The 19,303-nt window shown below is 36.9% G+C and overlaps 4 protein-coding genes across 5 annotated transcripts in view; 1 reads left to right on the top strand and 3 right to left on the bottom strand.

Moving 5' to 3' along the window:
* metl (methyltransferase-like protein) overlaps positions 1 to 19,303 on the bottom strand; it is a 57,258-nt gene that overhangs the window by 32,692 nt on the left and 5,263 nt on the right. The gene's annotated exons all lie outside the window — the stretch shown is intronic.
* Hel89B (histone acetyltransferase 1) lies at positions 153 to 15,984 on the bottom strand. The gene is made up of 23 exons (XM_066398544.1): positions 15,833 to 15,984; positions 13,652 to 13,722; positions 13,347 to 13,591; positions 13,059 to 13,199; positions 12,831 to 13,003; positions 12,489 to 12,681; positions 12,263 to 12,441; positions 11,882 to 12,203; positions 11,729 to 11,829; positions 11,107 to 11,430; positions 10,743 to 10,974; positions 10,373 to 10,585; positions 9,938 to 10,318; positions 9,505 to 9,888; positions 9,008 to 9,453; positions 7,514 to 7,859; positions 7,227 to 7,454; positions 6,711 to 7,176; positions 6,461 to 6,614; positions 5,877 to 6,310; positions 5,597 to 5,818; positions 5,106 to 5,362; positions 153 to 1,533 (listed from the first exon to the last, which is right to left on the bottom strand). The coding sequence occupies exons 2-22, from the start codon at positions 13,663 to 13,665 to the stop codon at positions 5,110 to 5,112; spliced, it is 5,451 nt and encodes a 1,816-aa protein (XP_066254641.1). The 5' UTR covers positions 13,666 to 13,722; positions 15,833 to 15,984; the 3' UTR covers positions 153 to 1,533; positions 5,106 to 5,109.
* On the top strand, positions 16,243 to 17,092 carry vito (nucleolar protein viriato). Its single transcript, XM_066392039.1, has 2 exons — positions 16,243 to 16,369; positions 16,465 to 17,092. Exons 1-2 carry the CDS (start codon positions 16,281 to 16,283, stop codon positions 17,054 to 17,056), a joined length of 681 nt encoding a protein of 226 aa, XP_066248136.1. The 5' UTR covers positions 16,243 to 16,280; the 3' UTR covers positions 17,057 to 17,092.
* On the bottom strand, positions 17,264 to 18,783 carry LOC136410079 (endonuclease III-like protein 1). Its single transcript, XM_066392026.1, has 4 exons — positions 18,265 to 18,783; positions 18,041 to 18,211; positions 17,822 to 17,981; positions 17,264 to 17,765 (listed from the first exon to the last, which is right to left on the bottom strand). The coding sequence occupies exons 1-4, from the start codon at positions 18,751 to 18,753 to the stop codon at positions 17,536 to 17,538; spliced, it is 1,050 nt and encodes a 349-aa protein (XP_066248123.1). The 5' UTR covers positions 18,754 to 18,783; the 3' UTR covers positions 17,264 to 17,535.

Below are 19,303 nucleotides of genomic sequence, written 5' to 3'. Positions count from 1 at the left end.
CCTACCTGCAGCCGCGTAGTCAAGCACAGAACGTGGTTGTCTGTGATCAAAGAGAAGAAATATTTTTTATACGTTATAAAAGGCGCATTATTGTTCTTTTCCGTTACTTGGGATGTAGGAACTATATGAACATAAACTACTAAATATTATAAAACACATCCAATTTATTAGTTTACGATGCAACGTACAATTATTACTGATTAGGTCTGGAGGAAACGGCGCGCGAGTTTTACCCTCAGCAACGATTTATTCAATTTTGAAGTATTATGAGTCCATTATTCAATACCTTATTCCTTGGCGGTTAAAAAATGTTTATCCAATGAGTGTATAGTACGTAAAAAAATTCACCATATCGTCCAGATTCAAATCTCACGTAAATTGAGTTATTACACTTACTACTTAGCTTAATAAATTCAAAATTGAATAGGTTTTTATAAAACTCGTGAGTTAAACCTGTTTATTCACACGAAGAACTCGCTAACGCTGGTGGAAATCCACTTGTGTAAATAACTATTAATGGATTTTGATATATTAAGAGCTAACTATTCAACGTTCTAAATAACGTTGTATTCACTAGTGATTAAAAGAAATTTAATCAACTAACAACACGCAATAAGACTCAGTACATTTATACCCTTCCACAATCTTAATTTTTCGAATCGAAAATAATTTAACAAAAAAATCAGGTGCTATTTATAAAGTTATTCGGTACACTTAAATCGTAAGTATCTAGAAACTCTTAACATTAAATGATTGGATGACAATAAATTATTATGTAAAGATGGAGTGGTCTACAAAACTCAATGGAATGAATAATGGTGCTTAATGCACCTAGTTAAAGCAGAATTCATTGGAAATAAAAGCACAAAAACGCAAAATCATTGTCGCTTAAGGAATAATTTCAAAAGAATTTAATTTTAACCGTTAAGCGTAATATTGTTACATTTATCATGTTATAATTTATAAAAAGTAAAGGTGTAGGTGTAAACCCGGGAAAAGCCCGAAATCTAACGCATTAAACTTGCACGTATACAGAGTGTGACATACCATCATCTGACCATGAGCCCATTAGTATTTTTTTTATTATGTTGCAGAGCACTATTGTCCCCCGAGAAATCTCCATGATGATATGTTATACCCTGTATAGTTACCCACCGCAACGTACAGGGCCAATTTTGAAGGAAACTGACCAAGCATAAATGTATTTGTAAGGCCAGTTTGTTGCAGTTGCTCTTGACTAACAATACTGCATTTACGTAAATTGAAGATGAAGAAATGATGTTATTTGTCATATTTATAATTATTGGATAGAACGTGTACCACTAATTAGCGAACTCTCTTTCTCGTGCGTGTATTAGGTACTACCATGATCAGGCTATATCTAACCAATCATAAAATTAAGAACTCCAACAAATACGGTATAGGGCGTAAAATCACTTCCGAAGATTAACACTAATTCAATAATCATACATACTTCTTTGGTTCAACAAAGTCACTTACCTATTGCTTTGCGTTTCGTCGTTCTCATCACATCTGAAAGAGGGAAATAAGCAAAATTTATTCCAAGACACCACATCGCTCTCTTGTCAAGATTTCATTTTTCTCCACTGGAGTTTTCATTTTATATCCTTGAAGGCAATTCATACGGGAAAATTGATGGCCATTCCAAGCCCGACCGCTAAAGCGAAATCCGGTTTTACAGCCCACTGAGCGGAAATGGAAACGTTCATTCGCGCTTTAATGCGAAGTTATTTTTGGCAAAAACATTTAAAGTTATTCGACCATTACGCTGACATCAATTAAGAAGGGAAGATTTTTTGGGGGGCCAATTATCGGGAGGGGAGGAAATTCGAAACGAAAACGATCCGCTTGGAAAGTGGGCTCGATCCCATTGAAACTTCCGGGAATCTTCGAATTTTTCTGCTCCCAGAGAACGTTTTCTTCGGGAAAACGGTGGGTAGCGTTTGGAGGAATGTCGCAGCACTGTCGGAACAAGACCCTACTGATTCCTCATCTTAATCAGAAAAAGACTAGATTGAAATATGCGAAAATCCAGGATGGCACCTATAAAAAAAGTAAAGTTGATAATGGTGGTCGAAAATTGAAACGTTGGATTTCCAACGTGACATCGCCAAGTTGTGGCAGAGCAAAGGTCGAAATGACGAGGTATCGCTCATTTCGAGCTACCCCGAAGCCCCATGGCTGAGCTCCAAAAAGGGACACCCTGTATATTCAAAAACAGTTTTGGTTCGTTCGACGTCAAATCCCCTGTGACTAGATCCGTGATAACATAATAATAACCTGAACCGACGATGCACGCAACACACAATACATCCTCATTCAAGGTAAGCGGCAGCGAGTAAACCCAGCTGGAGAAATCATCTCGGAAAGGCGTTTGTTTCCGGGACTAGCTGAAATGTGGGTTAAAATGTCAAGGTTAACTGACGCCGTACGCGTGACCCACTTCCTCCCACGAGCTGTGATCCGTTCCCGGGATTCATTCGATGCGCCACTTGAAACTTCAGAGGAATCAGATTTAACACGTGTTGGAGTAGTTCTATGCAATCGTGTTCAGATCATGTTATTCAAGTGTGATTACATCTGGATAAGGGACCGGGACTGAAGGGATTCAAATTAGGAAATAAATCGCGATTTTAACAAAACGGCATTGGTTTCATGAGTGAAAACCGCGAAAAAGTCAAAAGTTGCTATTTCAACTATACAGATTCTTGTAATTGTCGTAGCTATTACAGAATGATCAGTAATCTAGTAAGCTGTGGAATTTGTTGAAGAAAAGAACGTATGTCGATTATCGTTTGTTTAAATTCGGTTTCCTGTACCTACCGCAAAATGGTGTTCAAGGACAAGCGGAAAACATTTATTAGTGAAACCTATTTCCGTAATGGACATCAAATTAATGGAGAATGGATTTATGAAGTTCATTCTATTTTCGGGAATTTTGTGAAAAATTTCCTGAAGTTGTAACAGATAAACTGAACTTTGCAGATATACTGAAGTATGTTGTAAATTTATTTCGTGAAGCCGGCAGCATTCAGAGAAAGTCAGGCAGCAGAAGACCAAAAAAACGAACTCCAGACACTGTAGAAAATGTAAGACAGATAATACATGAAAACCCGAATACTTCCTTGAGGAGATTATTACAGCAAATCGACTTATCTGGTACCCGTCATAGGATTCTAAAAAAGAACCTAAATTTGTTTCCCTACAAAATGCAACTGTTCCAAGAACTTCAACCATTAGATTATGAAACGAGGATAACTTATTGCACCTGGTTCAATGAGAATGAATAACAATCTTCTGGATCTATCATTCTTTAGTAATGAAGCCTGGTTTCATTTGACGGGATATGTGAACTTTCAAAATATGCGAATGTGGAGTGCAAATAATCCTCACACATTTCAAGAATCTCCATTACATTCGCAAAAAATTGGAGTTTGAATTGCTGTCTCCCAAAGACGTTTAATTGGAACAATTTTCTTCAACGAGAGTGTCACAGCAGAGCGTTATCATAGCATATTGGACGAGTTCATCAATCAACTACACCCTGACGAATTACAATAAGGTTATTTCCAACGTGATGGAGCAACAGCTCGTACAAACTTAGACTATCTAAGAGAATATTATGTCAATCATTTGACAACTTTACATACAGAACATATCTACCCACCTTGGTCCCCAAACCTCACGCCACTGGATCACTTCTTGTTCCCAACTTTAAAAAATCACGTTTTTAGACAACCAGTATACACAATCGAATTTACTTTAAGAAACTGATTAGAGCAGAGCATGCAAATATCACCCCAGAAGTTCTCGACAATGTCTTCGAGAATGTGAAGCGTCGTGTAAATTTGTGCATTGAAGTGAATGCACAACATTTTCAGCAATTATTGTGAATTTTTCAAACAATTAAACTTGTGTTGTTAAAAAATAGTCTTAATATTTAATTGAAATCTTCAAAATGAAAAGTAAATACAGCAACATAATTTCACTAGGTTCCTTTATCAAAAGTTAAATTTAACATCATTTTGCGGCATATGATCAAGCTATGACCTACTTTTTTCTTCTATTTCTCTTGTGTAAAATTCCACAGATGGCTAGACATAAAATTTAAATAATCACTCAGTATTAGCAAAACATATGCACATAATTATTAGCAAAAAATCTCAAGTAGGAGGTGAAACATCAGATGAATGTCTGGGATAAATTCATCTATTATCTACATATGTCTATGTTAAATTTAAAATAGTAAACGACCCAATCAACGTCCTACGTTTAACGTTCTAATTTTTAATCGTTGTTTAGTAGTAACATTTATGATTATTATCCCGAATTTAATAAATGAGTTTATCTCAACCTTATCAAGTCGTTTGATTCAATGCATTAACTAGTCAGAGCTCATTTCAGCGTCCTCTCAACAATCAATCAATATTCCCTCGAAACAAACACATTCTCATATTTTCCATACAAAGGCGAGCTTCTTCCCAGACAAATCGGTCCCATCACGACCTTTACGCAAAACAATAAATTGAGCTCAGCCTTTTCTCATAGATTGCTCTCATAAAAGAAACTAGAGCAAAATGGAAGTGCCGCCGAATCCTGTGCCCTAGAAATCCAGTTCCCGAGAACTAGGTCACCACGGGGATGACCCAATTCCAGAGCTTCACTCGAATAAATTTAAGTTTCGAGGGCATGTAGCGCATTAGTAGTTTTTATCTAGTTTCGCTCCGGAAAGCTATCTCGATTTAAGAAGATGAAAGTCAGCCCTTTTTTACACTTTTAATACGAAGGTATAGCACCTGCCGACGAAAACGTGTCTGAAGAATAAGTGCCATCTTAAAAGATTTCTCCTTGTAAATCCAATTTGCCTTGAAGAATTTCTTTTCGCCATAAAATCAAAAACTTTTTCAATATGGTAAATTGAGCGGAGACTTCGAGTAGATATATCGGTGTGCCAGAAAGTCGCAATATACTTAAACCAGTAATGAATATACCTAAACCCGACAGGCAAATCCCTAATTTCGCACGTTCCAATTGATAAAGCAACAACGATTCAAATCCTAAATTCCGTGCTTTTTAACACTTACCCGTTTACTGAAGTTTCGACATGAACTGCGATAGATCATATTCATCTTCGTACTGCTTATGTTCCCACAGCTCCGGTAAAGAGTCCAATACGGCTTTAATGCCGTTGCCAGAAGTAGTTGAAGACCCAGCCGTGTCTTTGCCACTGCTTGGTTTGTTCGAAAACAGGTCCAAAAGCTGCTCCGTTCCCATCGTTTCCATTTTGCTATTTTCTCCACTAATCACAGTGTTTGCAGTTTGTACTTTAAATTTCTGCAAACTGGAAAAAACAAAATAATATTTATAAAACTTAATTTTGTAGAAAAAAATCCACGCACGCACACATTCGACTGGATTTGAGCTATCCACCCAAAGGTGTGCGAACATTCTCTGTAGCTTCAATTTATGTCCATGTTTCAACAAATCTTACTCAACATCATTAATGACTTAGAGACCGTAAAAAAACGATTTGAAAACAATTTTCCTCTAAAATTGACATTATGGTAATATTTACCCCATAATCTTTTCCTCCAACGTAGATCTCGTTATAAGTCGATAAACGTTAACAACTTTTCGTTGTCCTATTCGATGAGCACGATCCATGGCTTGTAGATCTTTCATTGGATTCCAATCATGCTCTACAAAAATCACTGTATCCGCTCCAGTAAGGTTTAATCCAAGACCTCCCACTTGGGTTGTTAATAATAGGACGTCGATTGACGGGTCATTGTTAAATCTGTAAAAAATGAAACGATCTCTAATTACGGAAAACAAATTTATGTATTTTTTCTCACCTTGTCACAACTGAATGTCTCATTGCAGGGGGGACCGCCCCATCTAACCGCAAATATGACACATTGGGCATGTTCTTCTGGAACAGATCGTTTTCTATTATATCCAGCATCGCCTTTAGCTGACAGAAAATTAACGCTCTATGCTGATTGACGGCAATTTCCGCGGATTCTTTATAAATCGCATTCTCATTTGATATGCCGATTCCACAATCGTTCAATAATTGCTTTAGGGCTGGCAATTTGGCGGAATGATTTATATCTTCTAATTTGGAATTAGCCTGGTGCAACTGCTTGATGATTTGCTTGTATTGGGGATGAGACGGGTTTAAGACAAGCTTAGGGTGATTACACACGTTTTGCAAATAGCGGAGTGCTTGGAATATGTGTGTATTGCCTTGAAGAGAGTTTGCGGTAGCTCCTGATGAAATGGAAAACTGAAAAAAATATTAAAATTGTGTAAAAATAATTAAATTTCAGTAATACTAATTCCCCATTAAAACAAATTTTGCAGCAGAGTATGGATTAGAGAGAATCCATGCTCGTTTAACAAAGATCTAATATTACTAGAAGATATTTCAAAACACCTGTAGGGTCTGATGTGCTTGAGACTTTGAGAAGTCTTCATAGAGTTGCTCTTGTAGCGGGCTTAGTTCGCAGTAGTAATCTTGCGTTATTTTTGGAGGTAAATCATCTAAAACATCTTCCTTCATTCGTCTTAACAAAAAGGGTAAAACTTGTCTGAAACAAATTACCAGAAAATTAAATACTGAATTTATATAATACGAAGTGATTATTTCTATGAGTACATTCGTGAGTTTTACAAAACAAACTTACCTATGGAGAGCTTCCATGGCCAAAACCCCCGCCTCTTGGTCCTTTGAAGAGCATTTCGGATCCCTGCTTGCCAATATCGGCCTCGAATACTTGGCCGTAAATTGTTTTTCAGTACCCAAAAATCCAGGCATGAGAAAATCAAATAAACTCCACAATTCTAGTACGTTGTTTTGAATAGGAGTCCCACTCAATATCAGTCTGTGATTCGCCACTAGATTCTTAATAGCCAAACTAGTTCGCGTTTTTCCATTTTTTATCACGTGTCCTTCATCCAAAATCACGTAGTTCCACTTTATCCCCGAGAAAAAATTGTTATCCTTCCGGATTATATCGTAGGAGGCGACAATGAGATGATACTTTCGGAATTTATGCCGGAGCTTCTCGCGCTCAACGGGGTTGCCGTTGTACTGCAGAGGTCTGAGATACTTATGACTGACGAATTTCTCGACCTCATAAACCCAATGCCCTAAAATTCACACGCATAAGATTTCAGTCATAAACAGAATACGTCCAAACCTGTCAAAGTAGGAGGGCAGACAACCAAGGAGGGCATGGGAGCGCTATCCGCCGACTTGATCTGCTTATATTTTTGATCTCGATAGTAATGATCACCAGCCAAAATGCATATGCTTTGCAGAGTTTTTCCGAGACCCATATCGTCGCATAAAATTCCGTGAAGCTTGTATTTGTTTAGAAAGGCGAGCCAATTAACTCCTGCCTGCTGGTAACTTCTAAGTTCAGCAGCTAAAAAGATAAGCAGGTTAAAGAATAAAGATGATTCTAATAAACTAATCGTCACGAACCAATAGGAATGGGAACCACGTAATCGGGAATTGAAGACGGGGACAACAGCTGCTTTAAAAACTCTCTTTCCTTATCCCTTTCTGCGTTTAATACGCTGTCTTTCAGTGCAGGGGATTCGGGAACTCCACCGTCTAGGGGCATAAGTTGTACCAGAGTGGCAAAACTGTGTGTCCCCATAAGTCTGACCGACATATTTTGGTCGGACATTCTGCCCAAGAGTGGCACAACTAATAATACTACGTACGGGATTATGTCAAAGCGCAAACTCTCTACGATACATGCTATAGCTTCTACTGCACCCTGGCGGTCGATATCACAGTCGGTTGCTCCTAATTTTGGTAAAACCTAAAACAGAACACTTTGTTTGCATATATGTACATGAAACACATTTAAATTTCAAATTTTCAAATTTTCAATTTGAGATTTTCATGATGAGTTTCATTCAACAAGGAAAATCGGAACATATCGCTTATAAAAAATTTCAATTGAAAAGCACTTTTAGTTTTCATCTACCTCGTACCATAATTCGGAGAAGAATTAAAAGAGACACGAAAATTTTGGTTTCTTCGAAATACCTGGAAAGAACAAAAATAATTTGGAGATCTTTACCTGCATCATGAATACCGTTAAAACATCTCCCTGCTGGATATTATGGTAGAGACACCGTATAATTTATGTGCGTACGGTATATCCAAAATAAAGATACACCCAATGAATTTTCCATGTCGCAGATATACAGACATATTAAAATTCAAATACATATATTATTTCGTACCGCGTATCGTTTCTTATATCAGTGAACCGGTGATGGGCTGCTCGTTTACAAAAGGCTGTAAAGTTTTTTTACACGTTTTTGTACCGATATCATTTCTTAGGTGATTCAGTCGAGCGTTGGCGCGATAACAAATAAGACGTTCGTAATAGGGAATTATTAATCGGGATAATCGGCTGTTCTAGTGTTTCGAAGACTCATTAGATACTTCACTAGTGTAGCTGTGATTTAGTGAGTGAAAGTGCGTGTCGCCGAAGAGTTTGTTCTCTTTTTGTGGTGAAGGTGAATGTTGCTTGTGAAATTCCGGCTCATACTGTTGGTGTTTCGAGGTTCATTCCCCCCTTAAGGCTAAGGATAACATGGTCTCTTAAAGGTATGAATTAGGGCTTTGCGGGGTAAAGAGGGATGTCGTTGGATGGTACCGCACGATGAGGTGAGGGCGTTGGCAATACAAGATCGGGCGAAAATGGGTTCGTGGTTTAAATTAAATAATCTACTGCCATTAAAATATCCCCATGTTGAACATCCTTATTATCTTTATCAATCCTCATCCTTAACTAATTCATAACGTCATTAAAATGATGATCAACCCACCCGATTATTGCAACTCTAGCACCCCAAAAATCGCCCACATCTTCCAACTAATCAAAAGTAATAACATGAAAAGAAAAAAATTCTAGTCGACTGCACGGGGAAAAAATAGGATTTCTTAAACACTTACCTTACTAACTATTAATTCCATAACTTTCACCGAATCCGCTTTTGCAAACACGGCCAAACACCTGGCGCTCAAATGTCTCACGGCCCTGTATGGGTGTGCAAGTAACACACACAATCTCTCCAACGTTTTATCCATCAATTCCGGCAGAAGTTTCTCGTGCACGCTGAGCGTAGTCACCTCTAGCACTTGTAAATCCCACACCAGTTGCTCGGCTTCACTATCTTTACCGCAAACTGGCGCAAAATGACTAAGATCAACTGCGTTTACCAGCTGACCAACGATTAAATCCCAAAGCTTGGGTATTTTTTGAGGCAGTTCGGCACTGAAATACAACGTTATTTCTGTGAGAGCGAAGGTAGCTCCACGTCTTTGGATTTTATTCAGTTTTTGAGGTTCTTCATCCCTTGCTACGTCTTCTATGCTTACTTCGTTTATCGGAGGTCGACCTACAAAGTGCAGTCTTAGCATCTAAAAATTTAAACAAAGCATATATTTACCTGGACCTCTGCCGCTGCTGTTAGATCTTCTAAGAGAAGCTCTTTCCGCCGATAACTGTTGGTTTATCAAAGTCAAAATGCCATTGTAATTGTCGGTTCTCCATGCATCAGGACCATTCTGTACACTACTTTCACCAGAGGAAAATATTTGCGGAGTGTATTCAGGATCGCAACGCAAAAATGTGCAAAGATTCGTGAGAATTTTATTATTTGGGCAGGGATTACGAGAACGACAGTGGTCTAACAAAATAGCCAAACGATTGGCGGATATTTGTTGCAAATTCTCTTCAGGTTCATATTTAATTGATTCCATTAGAGGTTTTACTACTGGATTTAGCTTTTCTGGCAGAGCTTTAAACATCACAATGGCTCCCGATAATGAAGCTAAAATTAAAATTTGTTTCCCCATGCATAATGATTTTAATTTACTTACATTTCGCGCTAATAGTAAGAATTTTCTGTTCATTTGCAGTTGTCAAAACCGAACTCTGAATGGCCCGTCTTCTCTCCTGTAAACTCTCCAATATCTTGAGTTTCAGTTTAGAATTGACTAGATTTCGCTCAGTCTCCATACTGGTGACTTGCTGAATTAATGGTAAAGTCAACGCTTGATCGTTGACTATATCAACGGGTATCTTGTAATGTCTTAACGTAGCTAAAAAATCTCGAGTTTCTTGCGCCAACTTGGTGAAACTATGAGCTATTTCGTCAAAATAAATCATCTCTTCTTGACATTGGTGAAGCCGCTGTTTTAGTTGTATAGGACAGTGTTGTATCTCGTTATTTAGTTTGGCCCATTCAGAAATAACCAAACCTAAATCAAGGAAATTTAAAACTTTTGAACTATACCAAGGATTAAGAATTATACCTGTGACTAGTCTTTGTAAAGCAGATTTGCTATTTAAGTGAACGAGTAGTACTTTTTCGTAACACTCTATAGGTGTTTCTACTCCTTGACTGTAATCTATACCAGGAGCAGGTCTGACAATATAGCACGAAAGAAGTCCTAACATACGAGCGGCCATACAGCGCACTGGTACAGCATTTGCTTCTCTAATAGGCAACGGAGTAGTTTCACTTCCTACAAGGAAAAATCATAATTAAACCTACATCCAAATTAGTTAACAAAAAACGTTGAGAATATTCTTGCCAATAATAGCTTTTCAAAGTTTCATCAACATTTTGATTGCATTTAGAATATAACAAAGAAACATTCAATATTATAGTTAATCACGTACCTCCTAGATAATGTTTAGGATGACCGATTGTATGGTCGAAACTGTTTAAACTAGTCCCGCTCTTCCGATGACTCTTTGCTTGAATAAAATAATTGGAATCAAATGGCACTTTTGGCGGTTGCATTGACAAGAACAACCACACGGTTATGAATGGACAGGCGGCGTTCAGCAACTCAACAAGGCCGGAATTTTTTACTAAATTTGCCCATACTTTTTCGGCTACATCTCTAACCTGAAATGATAAAAATCCGATTTTTTTAAAACTTTAACACTTTGTACTGTTTAGAACTTTTTTTTCATTTTGACCCAAGAAATATCTTCTTAGAGTTACGCCATATGTTTAAGAAACACCCATTATACATACTTCCGCGATGGATTCCACCAGAACCCGCTGAAACACATGCCGCATGGCGTCCTGCAACAACTGAGCTTCCCATATCATTCCCGAACCATCCGGCGGCATTTCCGTGAGAGTCCGCAAAGTGGTCAAAGTGGCCTTTCTTACGGACGAAGTGCTGTGAGAAAGAAAGGGCCAAAGCCGCGGAACAACGCTATTCAAGGGCTGAGGTGGTAGTAAAGATTGAGCTTGAGGCAAATTGAGAATGGCAGCTAAGAGACCCATAAAACTGTTGCAAGCAGCTGCTAATTCATCTTGCTCTGAGAGCAGGTCCCATAGTTTGTTAATTACCTTTAACAAAGAATATTCTATAATTTTAAGAAGCCGAAATTGGTTGTAGCTGATATTATCTATAGGGTTGTGGCAGGAACGTTCAATAAAAATTTTAAGTTTAACCAAAAAATAATTTATGTAAAGTAACAGAGAATTTGTTAGATGATGTCAACGAAATTTTTATTAAAACTTTCTAACACAACTCCAAAGGACATGTTAGGTAACTTTGACTGGAGCTCAATTGAATGCAAACAGAAATGAATGGCATTAAAATCTCTCTGGCAATATAAGTAACCAACAATAAATATTTACTTACTTGTGGGACTGAACCCAACACCAACTCCGTCAATTTTGCAGCTACCGGTATCAAAGACGAAGCTGCCACTGCACTGACATCATCTACAGTATCAGACAAACCTAAAAAACAAACTTCAAACTCAAAAACTCAGCCACATACAGAGAAACATACCTTGCAATATATAAGGGAATGCTTTGGGCAACAGCTCATCAATTAAATCCCCCCTCACTGCTAAAAGATACTTCAGCCCCAACAACCCGCCATGCCTTGCTTCCCAATCCGGATGATTCAATAATTTAATAAGACAATCCAAAACTTTTTCGCAATTAGTCGGATTCATTAGCTTAATCACTGCGCATAAGGCTTGGGCACAAGTTTCGCGTACTGGTGCAACCACAGCGTCTGAGACAAAATCCCCGAATCGATCAAGGGCCAACACGCAAAGTAGCCTTATGGACATGTCTTCCAACCAAATCTGATGATAAGTTTCCATCTAGAAATTGAACAATTATATAAATAAGTAAGGAAGTAACTTTGTTAATGTGCTACTACCTGAGAAACTGGCAAATATGTAGCCTTTCCGGCCCCTCCGCCATGAATAGTAAGCACTTCCCGAATTGCTGTGGCGGCACCATGCCTTCTCTCCCAACTCGAATTAAATATATCTTGACTCAGCTGGTCGCAGAACCATTCCAGCGGCCAATCACCACTATCCCCTGGATCAACATCTACTGGAAAGGCTTGTAAATTTGCACTCACAGTGGTAACTGAAACTTACCACACGGCGAGTTTTCTTCTTTAACTTCAGTCTTAATTTTCTTTCTTTCCGATTCGTCACCGTTGTGAGAATTTTCGTCGACATCTCGAGATTTTTGTTTGTTTCCAGCCTGTCTCGCTTTTCGCTTGGCTCTATTCATTTCACGGCAACTTAATCCTTCAGTGACGCTGCATATCACATCCTCGACAGGTCTCTAAGGAAGATATGTACGGTAACTTATAGTGTAATCTTTATGCAAATGGAATTTATCCACAATGTGAGATTGTTGGCACACAATACATATACTTGTATTGTTTTGAGGAGATTAATAGGGCGATGGTCTTATTTGACTTGCAAACCCACCTTCATAGCAGGGCCATTCTTATCGCTAATCTCGGCTTTATGGGCATCCGGAATAAGATCGTAGTTTGAAACTAATGACGAGGTATCAATTCCGAATTTCTCGGCTACGTCCAAGCCCAATTTGCTGTTTAGCAGGTGCCGTTGCCTCGCCATCTTTTCCTTCATATCAAGCCCTGGAAATATAGAAAATTAATAGTTTTCCATTAAAATTGGACGAAGTTTCAGTACCTAAGGCAGAATCGTCTTCTAAATCAAACTCCTTCCCTTCAGAGGCCATTAAATGTGAACTATTCGCTAGCACTTTTAACATATCAAATTGATCAAATATCAGTCGACTGGAGCATGTAATGCTGGCACAGGTTCCTTCTTCTGTAAAATAGTTGTGGACATTAATTCTGCACTCCCTTTAAATTACCTATTGCTGCTTGAGGCAACATTGAGTGGCCATTAAAACCACTCTTTTAAGCATGCTTTAGAAGAGACGCTTGGGTAGTCCCCAGATTTCTCATCCCTCACCATTTTTAACATCGGACACTCCTCTTGGGTTCCACTGAGGAACATTACTAACAATTGCTCTAACTGCTTCACTGGCGGCAATTCGAGTTTCCCAGTTATTAGATTTGAGATAATTAGCGGTTCGTGACAACAAAGTGTTTAATTCATGTGGATGCAAACGCTGAACTTCTCCCAGCTGTTTCGCAGCTGCAGATCTGGTGACCGACGAACTGCCAGTTTCCAGGAGGATAAATAAGCGGTCTAATCTAAAACGTTCTTGTGGTGTTATGTCATTCTTTGCGGTTTCGGTACGACCTTATAAGTACCTGCTGGACGTCATGTTGCATAGAAAATATAATTCAGAATAGCGGGCACTTCAGATTGGAAAAGGTGTTTCCTGAAAAGATAACATTATTATGGTAACTGTGTTCTAAATTTAAAAATGATGGTAGCAGTTAATAAAGTTTAATGTGGTCATTCCATGAATATTTTTACTAAAGACATTGTTGCAGTTCCTATAATCTTCATTAGGTATTTAAATACTATTCAACAAATGCATGAATAAGACCATATACCTAGGTACTTTCAGCAAAATAAAATTATTTCATTGAGGTGGTACGCCTTAGAAATTATGAAGAGCAGGCTAATCTGAATAATTACACTTAGTAGATGTTCATATTAAACATAAATCGAATTAGCCTTAATATCACATTAATTCATATTTAAGGGAAAGCATTAACTACAGTAAACATCATTAAACATTCAATCCCCTCCCCCCTCAAGCAATCAGGATTTATTACAAATAAATATTATTGGGAGTTATGGTGCACTTTTTGGAGTCTTACATTGATTTACTATAATATTATTCACAGTATAATAGAAAAGATTCAAAGGAGAAGCATATATATCCCCAATGAAGATCCCCTCCCAGGTGAAATGCTGCTGTAATGAGTAGGTCTGGGGCAGGCTTATGCCCTCAGGGGGGCCTTAAAGACATGCTCTCAAAATTCTCTCTGTCACTCTCCACCAGGGTGGACGTTACTTTCAACCTAGTAACATGTCAACTGATATCTGAAAGATGGCACAAATTCTTTTTACGTTCTCGCACCACTTAATGCAAATTGCGTAAAATGCAGGTAGAAAGAGGCTCAATACCTTATTCAGAGTTCGACATGTTTTCTTACAATTGACTTTACTAGGTTTCTGAATGTAGAATTGATTTGCTTATAAAGGACATGCTTTGCTTGCAGTGGTAATACTAAACCATGGTTTCAATGCAAAATTCTGTAAATAGTGTAAGTTTTGCTATGCTACTGAGCACACAGCTGAATGACTGCATTAGATCAACCAGAAAATTATTTACCTGCTCCCTGGTTTATAAAACTAAACAATAAGAATATTTTACTTAAAAAATCTAATGACTACAAAGGTTTTTTGTGGAATGGTATAAACCATCATTAAGAGATTTCACACCTTCAACCAATTAGGAATTCCAGTCAATTTTCACTATCATCATGTAGTTATTCGAGACAGCTGCAATGCTATGAGCAATGATCAAGGCACATTTACTTGACATTCATCATATTCATCATAAGGGATTTAATAAATATTTCTTTGCACTTTAACTGGGCTAATGCAGTATGTCACACGGAACATAGGAAGTTAACTTTAGGGTGATACCTATTAGCAATTACATGCCACATAGCATATATGCAACATAAAAAATAGATATCCTTCAAGCTTTTTGTACAGTTCTTATGCTCTGTTATATACTGCATAAGTCTAGGATTGGCTTCACAATGTGCAAACAGTGACATCATTCTCATAAAATGTTATCTAGGCAATGGAAAGCAGCTAGATATCAGATTCCCAATAACATAGATATAAAATCCTCAAATATTTGTTGATCAATATTGCTTGCATATGCCTACAAATATCACAGATAGCATTAACACCATGAGGCATAAATACCATTTTGTACAGAAGGTAGCACTATTGACTATTATTAGCTTCAAGGATTAGTGTGCTGATATGAGAGTTCACTTTAAGGGGGGATTCATCACAATTAGGAGGGATTTTTTTAATTAAGTAGCAATTGCAGGGAAAAATTGTTGTCAAAAAAAAATGTTCAAAAAGTACTCCAAATTATAGAAAAACAAATTAGGTGCATAATTTAGTGAAACAGTGTGTAATTCCTAACATATGGTTAGAAAGACGATTGATAAATTTGGCCTCAATTTTAATATGAATGATATCTCATAATACACACGGGTTATTTTAGATATTATGTTTATTTGCAAACCAAAGCTTCCTTGTCAGGAAACATTATCTAAGGAGGTTTGACACACAATTCAGTTGGGGAAACTACACTTCTTGAATCTCTGGCAGTGATTCTAGAGGTGAACATATTTTTAAAAAATGCAGCTTCAACTACGTAATTAATGAAAGGTCAGAACATAGTTTTAAATGCAAAAATCTTATATCTATGCAAATCTAAATGGACTTACCTCATCTGTGACAGGCTAGCTGGTGTCTCGGATCGTTTTATCCTGATTTTCACCCTTCTTAATAAACAAATTGGTAAAAGAACCCCTTTATCAGTGGATATCGTAGAGGGAAAGTTCATCTTGGAACAGACAAATTTATACTGACAGCCATGATGTCGTTGAGTCCGACTTTATTCCAGCATCTGTTTCTGATTGGTTGAAATTCGGTTTTGGAGGGGCAAATGTCAGAAATCAAGTGGAGAATTTTAATGTTTAAAAATCGATTATTCACAAATCAAGAAATGTCATATAAAACAAACAAGTTTTTGGTATAGAAAAAGGTTCTATACGTATTTTAACCTACAATATACTGAAATTTTCTATTATTTTACTAAAATTCGAAAAACCTCTGCGAAGTACTTCAATCCATTACCATCATTTAAAAAAATATAAACAAAAGTGGTGAAGCATGGCGTTGGCAAACGTCAAACGTGCGAGAAGAAAATCAAAAAACCGCTCAAACAAAGTGAATTTGGTATTCGATGAGGAAAAAAGAAGGTATATATCAATTTCCAAAGGGCTTCATAATGGCAGAAGGCATCTAAATGCCTTTTAGATAATTTTCCAAAGTTATAACCTCACTTCATTTACAGAGATTTTCTCACAGGCTTTCGCAAACGAAAACTGCAGCGAAAGAAACATGCACAAGAGAAACTTGAACTAGAATTGAAAGAGGAAAGAAAACGTCTCAAAGCGGAAGCTAAGGAGTCTTATAAGAAACTAGTTGTGTCACATAGAGATATTCCAGAATTACAGAAGTATTTACCAAGCACTGAATATGAAGAAGACGATGTTACTGTTAAACTAGTGGAGCTTTCAGCAAGTGATATTGCGAAGCAGAACAATTGGATCGGTGCTAATGAACCAAAATATGAATTGGAAGAAGACAGTGATGGTGATGCTAAGGAAGATGAAGTAGACAAAATTCCAGGTATGGAGCTTAGCCCAAAGACAACTAAAGTGAAAAAGGAGATTTTGAGAGAATTTCAAACAGAGAAACAGATTAAAAAGGAATTGAAGAAACAGGCAACTAGAAAAGTTCAAAAGAGCAAAGTTTTTCAGAGAAAAAATAAACTTGAGCAGCAAAAGCAGAAAAAAAAATCGTTTAAAACGAAAAAGCAGAATGAAGCTGTGAGGCAGAAGTTTGGAAAAAAAAGAACTAATTCAAAAAATCATAGGAAATAATTATTGAAATATTTTTAACTACCTATTTAATAAATCCACGAAGCCATCAAGTTTTTATTACCAAAATTCAATCAATTTATTAAGGTAATTTCTTGAGATTCCCCAAGCATTACCTATTCAGAGATTTTTAAGGTTTTTAGTATGAACTTGCTACAAATATATTGCCATTTCATCAACAGTATATTGGGAAATATTTTATTTCATGATTTATTAACAAAAATATATGTATAAACTAAATTAAGTATACACAAAAACATTTAAATGAATCACAAAAAATACTGGTAATAAATAGATCTTACTCTTGTAAAGCGTCATACAGACTTGCCCTGCTCCTTGTAACAAAACCAGAGACAACAAGAAAATATTACTCTGTGCTGCAACTGCTTTTTTTTTACTTATTTTGGATCAGGGTAAAATGGATTAAAGATAAAGCTAACAAGAGCAAGTTTATATCTAACTTAAAGGAATTTCCAATGAAATCATTTTTTTCCTATCTTTCCATAAGGACACAAATTTCTATTTTTACAAGACACACATTCTGGTTTTTTAGCTATGCAAATTTGCTGCCCAAAACCAACTAATAAATGATTAACTTCACTCCACAACTCAAATGGTAACCAATCCTCCAAAGCTTTTCGAGTCTCCTCTGGAGTCTTAGTTTTTACCCACCCTAATCTATTGCAAATTCGATGAACATGAGTATCGACTCCTAAAATATGACTTTCATGAAATTTATTTACATATTAAAACTAATAATTTAATCACCAATGCCAGTGGTTTCTCCCCAGGCAGTTTTCATGCACAAATGTGCCATTTTAGGTCCCACTCCTGGTAATTTACATAAATCTTCAACAGTTCTGGGAATATCACAATTATACTGATCCTTTAATATCTCTGATGCTTTCTTGATATATTTTACTTTGCTCTATAAATTAAATTCATCAATAGAAAACAGGGATAACCACTTTTAATTTATTTAGGCACCTTCCAAAACCCTACAGGAACAATCAACTTCCCTAACTTTTCATCAGACATTTTAAGAATATTTTCAACAGTACACCCATGTTCACGTAAACGCAGCATTGCTGCATGAGTTACTTGGTCTTTGGTTTGGCTGCTGAGCATTAAGGAAAGTAATGCTTGATACCTCATTACCTTCAAAAATTAATCTTCTTAGTTTTGTTTCGTATGGTCATTTAATTGCTTACCTCAGGGCTTGCAGTCTCATCTGAGCATTTATGACAGCCCAGAGAGTCCACTGGGGCATCGAAGTTTTTCCTCATATCTCTCAAATTTTTTAAAACCTCTTCCCAATTATCTGGCATTTTCTTTCTACTTTTTCGAGACACTGGTTCTGCATTATCATCACATTCAATTTTAATATGTTCTCTTTTAACTTTTTTTTCACTCTCCTTTTTAAGAGATTCAGTTTGATGAATTGTTTGCTTCTCAGCATCTTTAATAGCAGTTGTTTCAGCCTTATTTGGTTCCTTCGAGGACGATCCTAAATTTTGAAGAACAGATTTTGAGTTAAATTTGAATCTTGACAAATCGGTTTTGAGGATGTTGAGAGAAGGGTTATTAGGAGGAAATTTGTTGACTGCAGTTTCTGCGAGTTTTGCAGATCTTGTGGATACAGTGGCAGTTGATGCTACAGTGGATCTTACAGATTTCACTGCTTTGGCCGTAGATTTCATTATACACGACTAAGCCTGCCAAATTGTATACTTATTAGTGACAGTAGATCGCCTTTTAAGAGAGTCGCAATTCTAAATGAACTGATTTATGATTATTATTTATTCGATTTTAAAAATGATGGAAAAAACGTAACGCGTAATAAATAGGTATATAGATATTTTAAAAAATGTATAACTTTTTTGCAGTCGTTAAGAACCTGAGAATTCCCTCTTCTTTTTTGCCTCAAGATTTATAAAATTGGCCGCATTCAAAGGTTGCAACTGCTTGAAATTTTAAACTCCCAACAAAAATGACGTAAAGTCAATCCCAAAAGAGATCCGAACAGCTTTCATTTATTAATGTTAATTCTGTTGAATATGGACATTATGACCTTTGAGAAAAGGGATTTCCTGCGTCCTTTATACTCCGAACAAGTGCTCGAAGAATTATATCGGCCAAATAAGATGATTATTGTAACGATTGTTAATATGGCCCCAAGAAACCCATTTTGAATAAATGACTATGGAATCTCGGTACATCCTTTGTATAGAATGTCTTTAAATAGGGGTT

The sequence above is a fragment of the Euwallacea similis genome, chromosome 1 (genome assembly GCF_039881205.1).
Source record: "Euwallacea similis isolate ESF13 chromosome 1, ESF131.1, whole genome shotgun sequence".
Lineage (NCBI taxonomy): Eukaryota > Metazoa > Arthropoda > Insecta > Coleoptera > Curculionidae > Euwallacea > Euwallacea similis.
Note: the sequence above shows the minus strand (reverse complement) of the source record. Positions and strands in the feature narration are given on the sequence as shown.

What these genes read in the sequence shown, in the direction of transcription:
- vito (XM_066392039.1), top strand. Translation starts at nt 16,281, where the DNA reads ATGGCGTTGGCAAACGTCAAACGTGCGAGAAGAAAATCAAAAAACCGC. An exon ending in TTCGATGAGGAAAAAAGAAG is followed by an intron (nt 16,370 to 16,464) that starts GTATATATCAAT and finishes CTTCATTTACAG; the next exon opens with AGATTTTCTCACAGGCTTTC.
- Hel89B (XM_066398544.1), bottom strand. An exon ending in AGAAGAAAACTCGCCGTGTG is followed by an intron (nt 12,442 to 12,488) that starts GTAAGTTTCAGT and finishes AAGCCTTTCCAG; the next exon opens with TAGATGTTGATCCAGGGGAT. An exon ending in CATATTTGCCAGTTTCTCAG is followed by an intron (nt 12,204 to 12,262) that starts GTAGTAGCACAT and finishes TTCAATTTCTAG; the next exon opens with ATGGAAACTTATCATCAGAT.
- LOC136410079 (XM_066392026.1), bottom strand. Translation starts at nt 18,753, where the DNA reads ATGAAATCTACGGCCAAAGCAGTGAAATCTGTAAGATCCACTGTAGCA. An exon ending in ATGAGACTGCAAGCCCTGAG is followed by an intron (nt 18,212 to 18,264) that starts GTAAGCAATTAA and finishes TAATTTTTGAAG; the next exon opens with GTAATGAGGTATCAAGCATT. An exon ending in TTCCTGTAGGGTTTTGGAAG is followed by an intron (nt 17,982 to 18,040) that starts GTGCCTAAATAA and finishes TTTAATTTATAG; the next exon opens with AGCAAAGTAAAATATATCAA.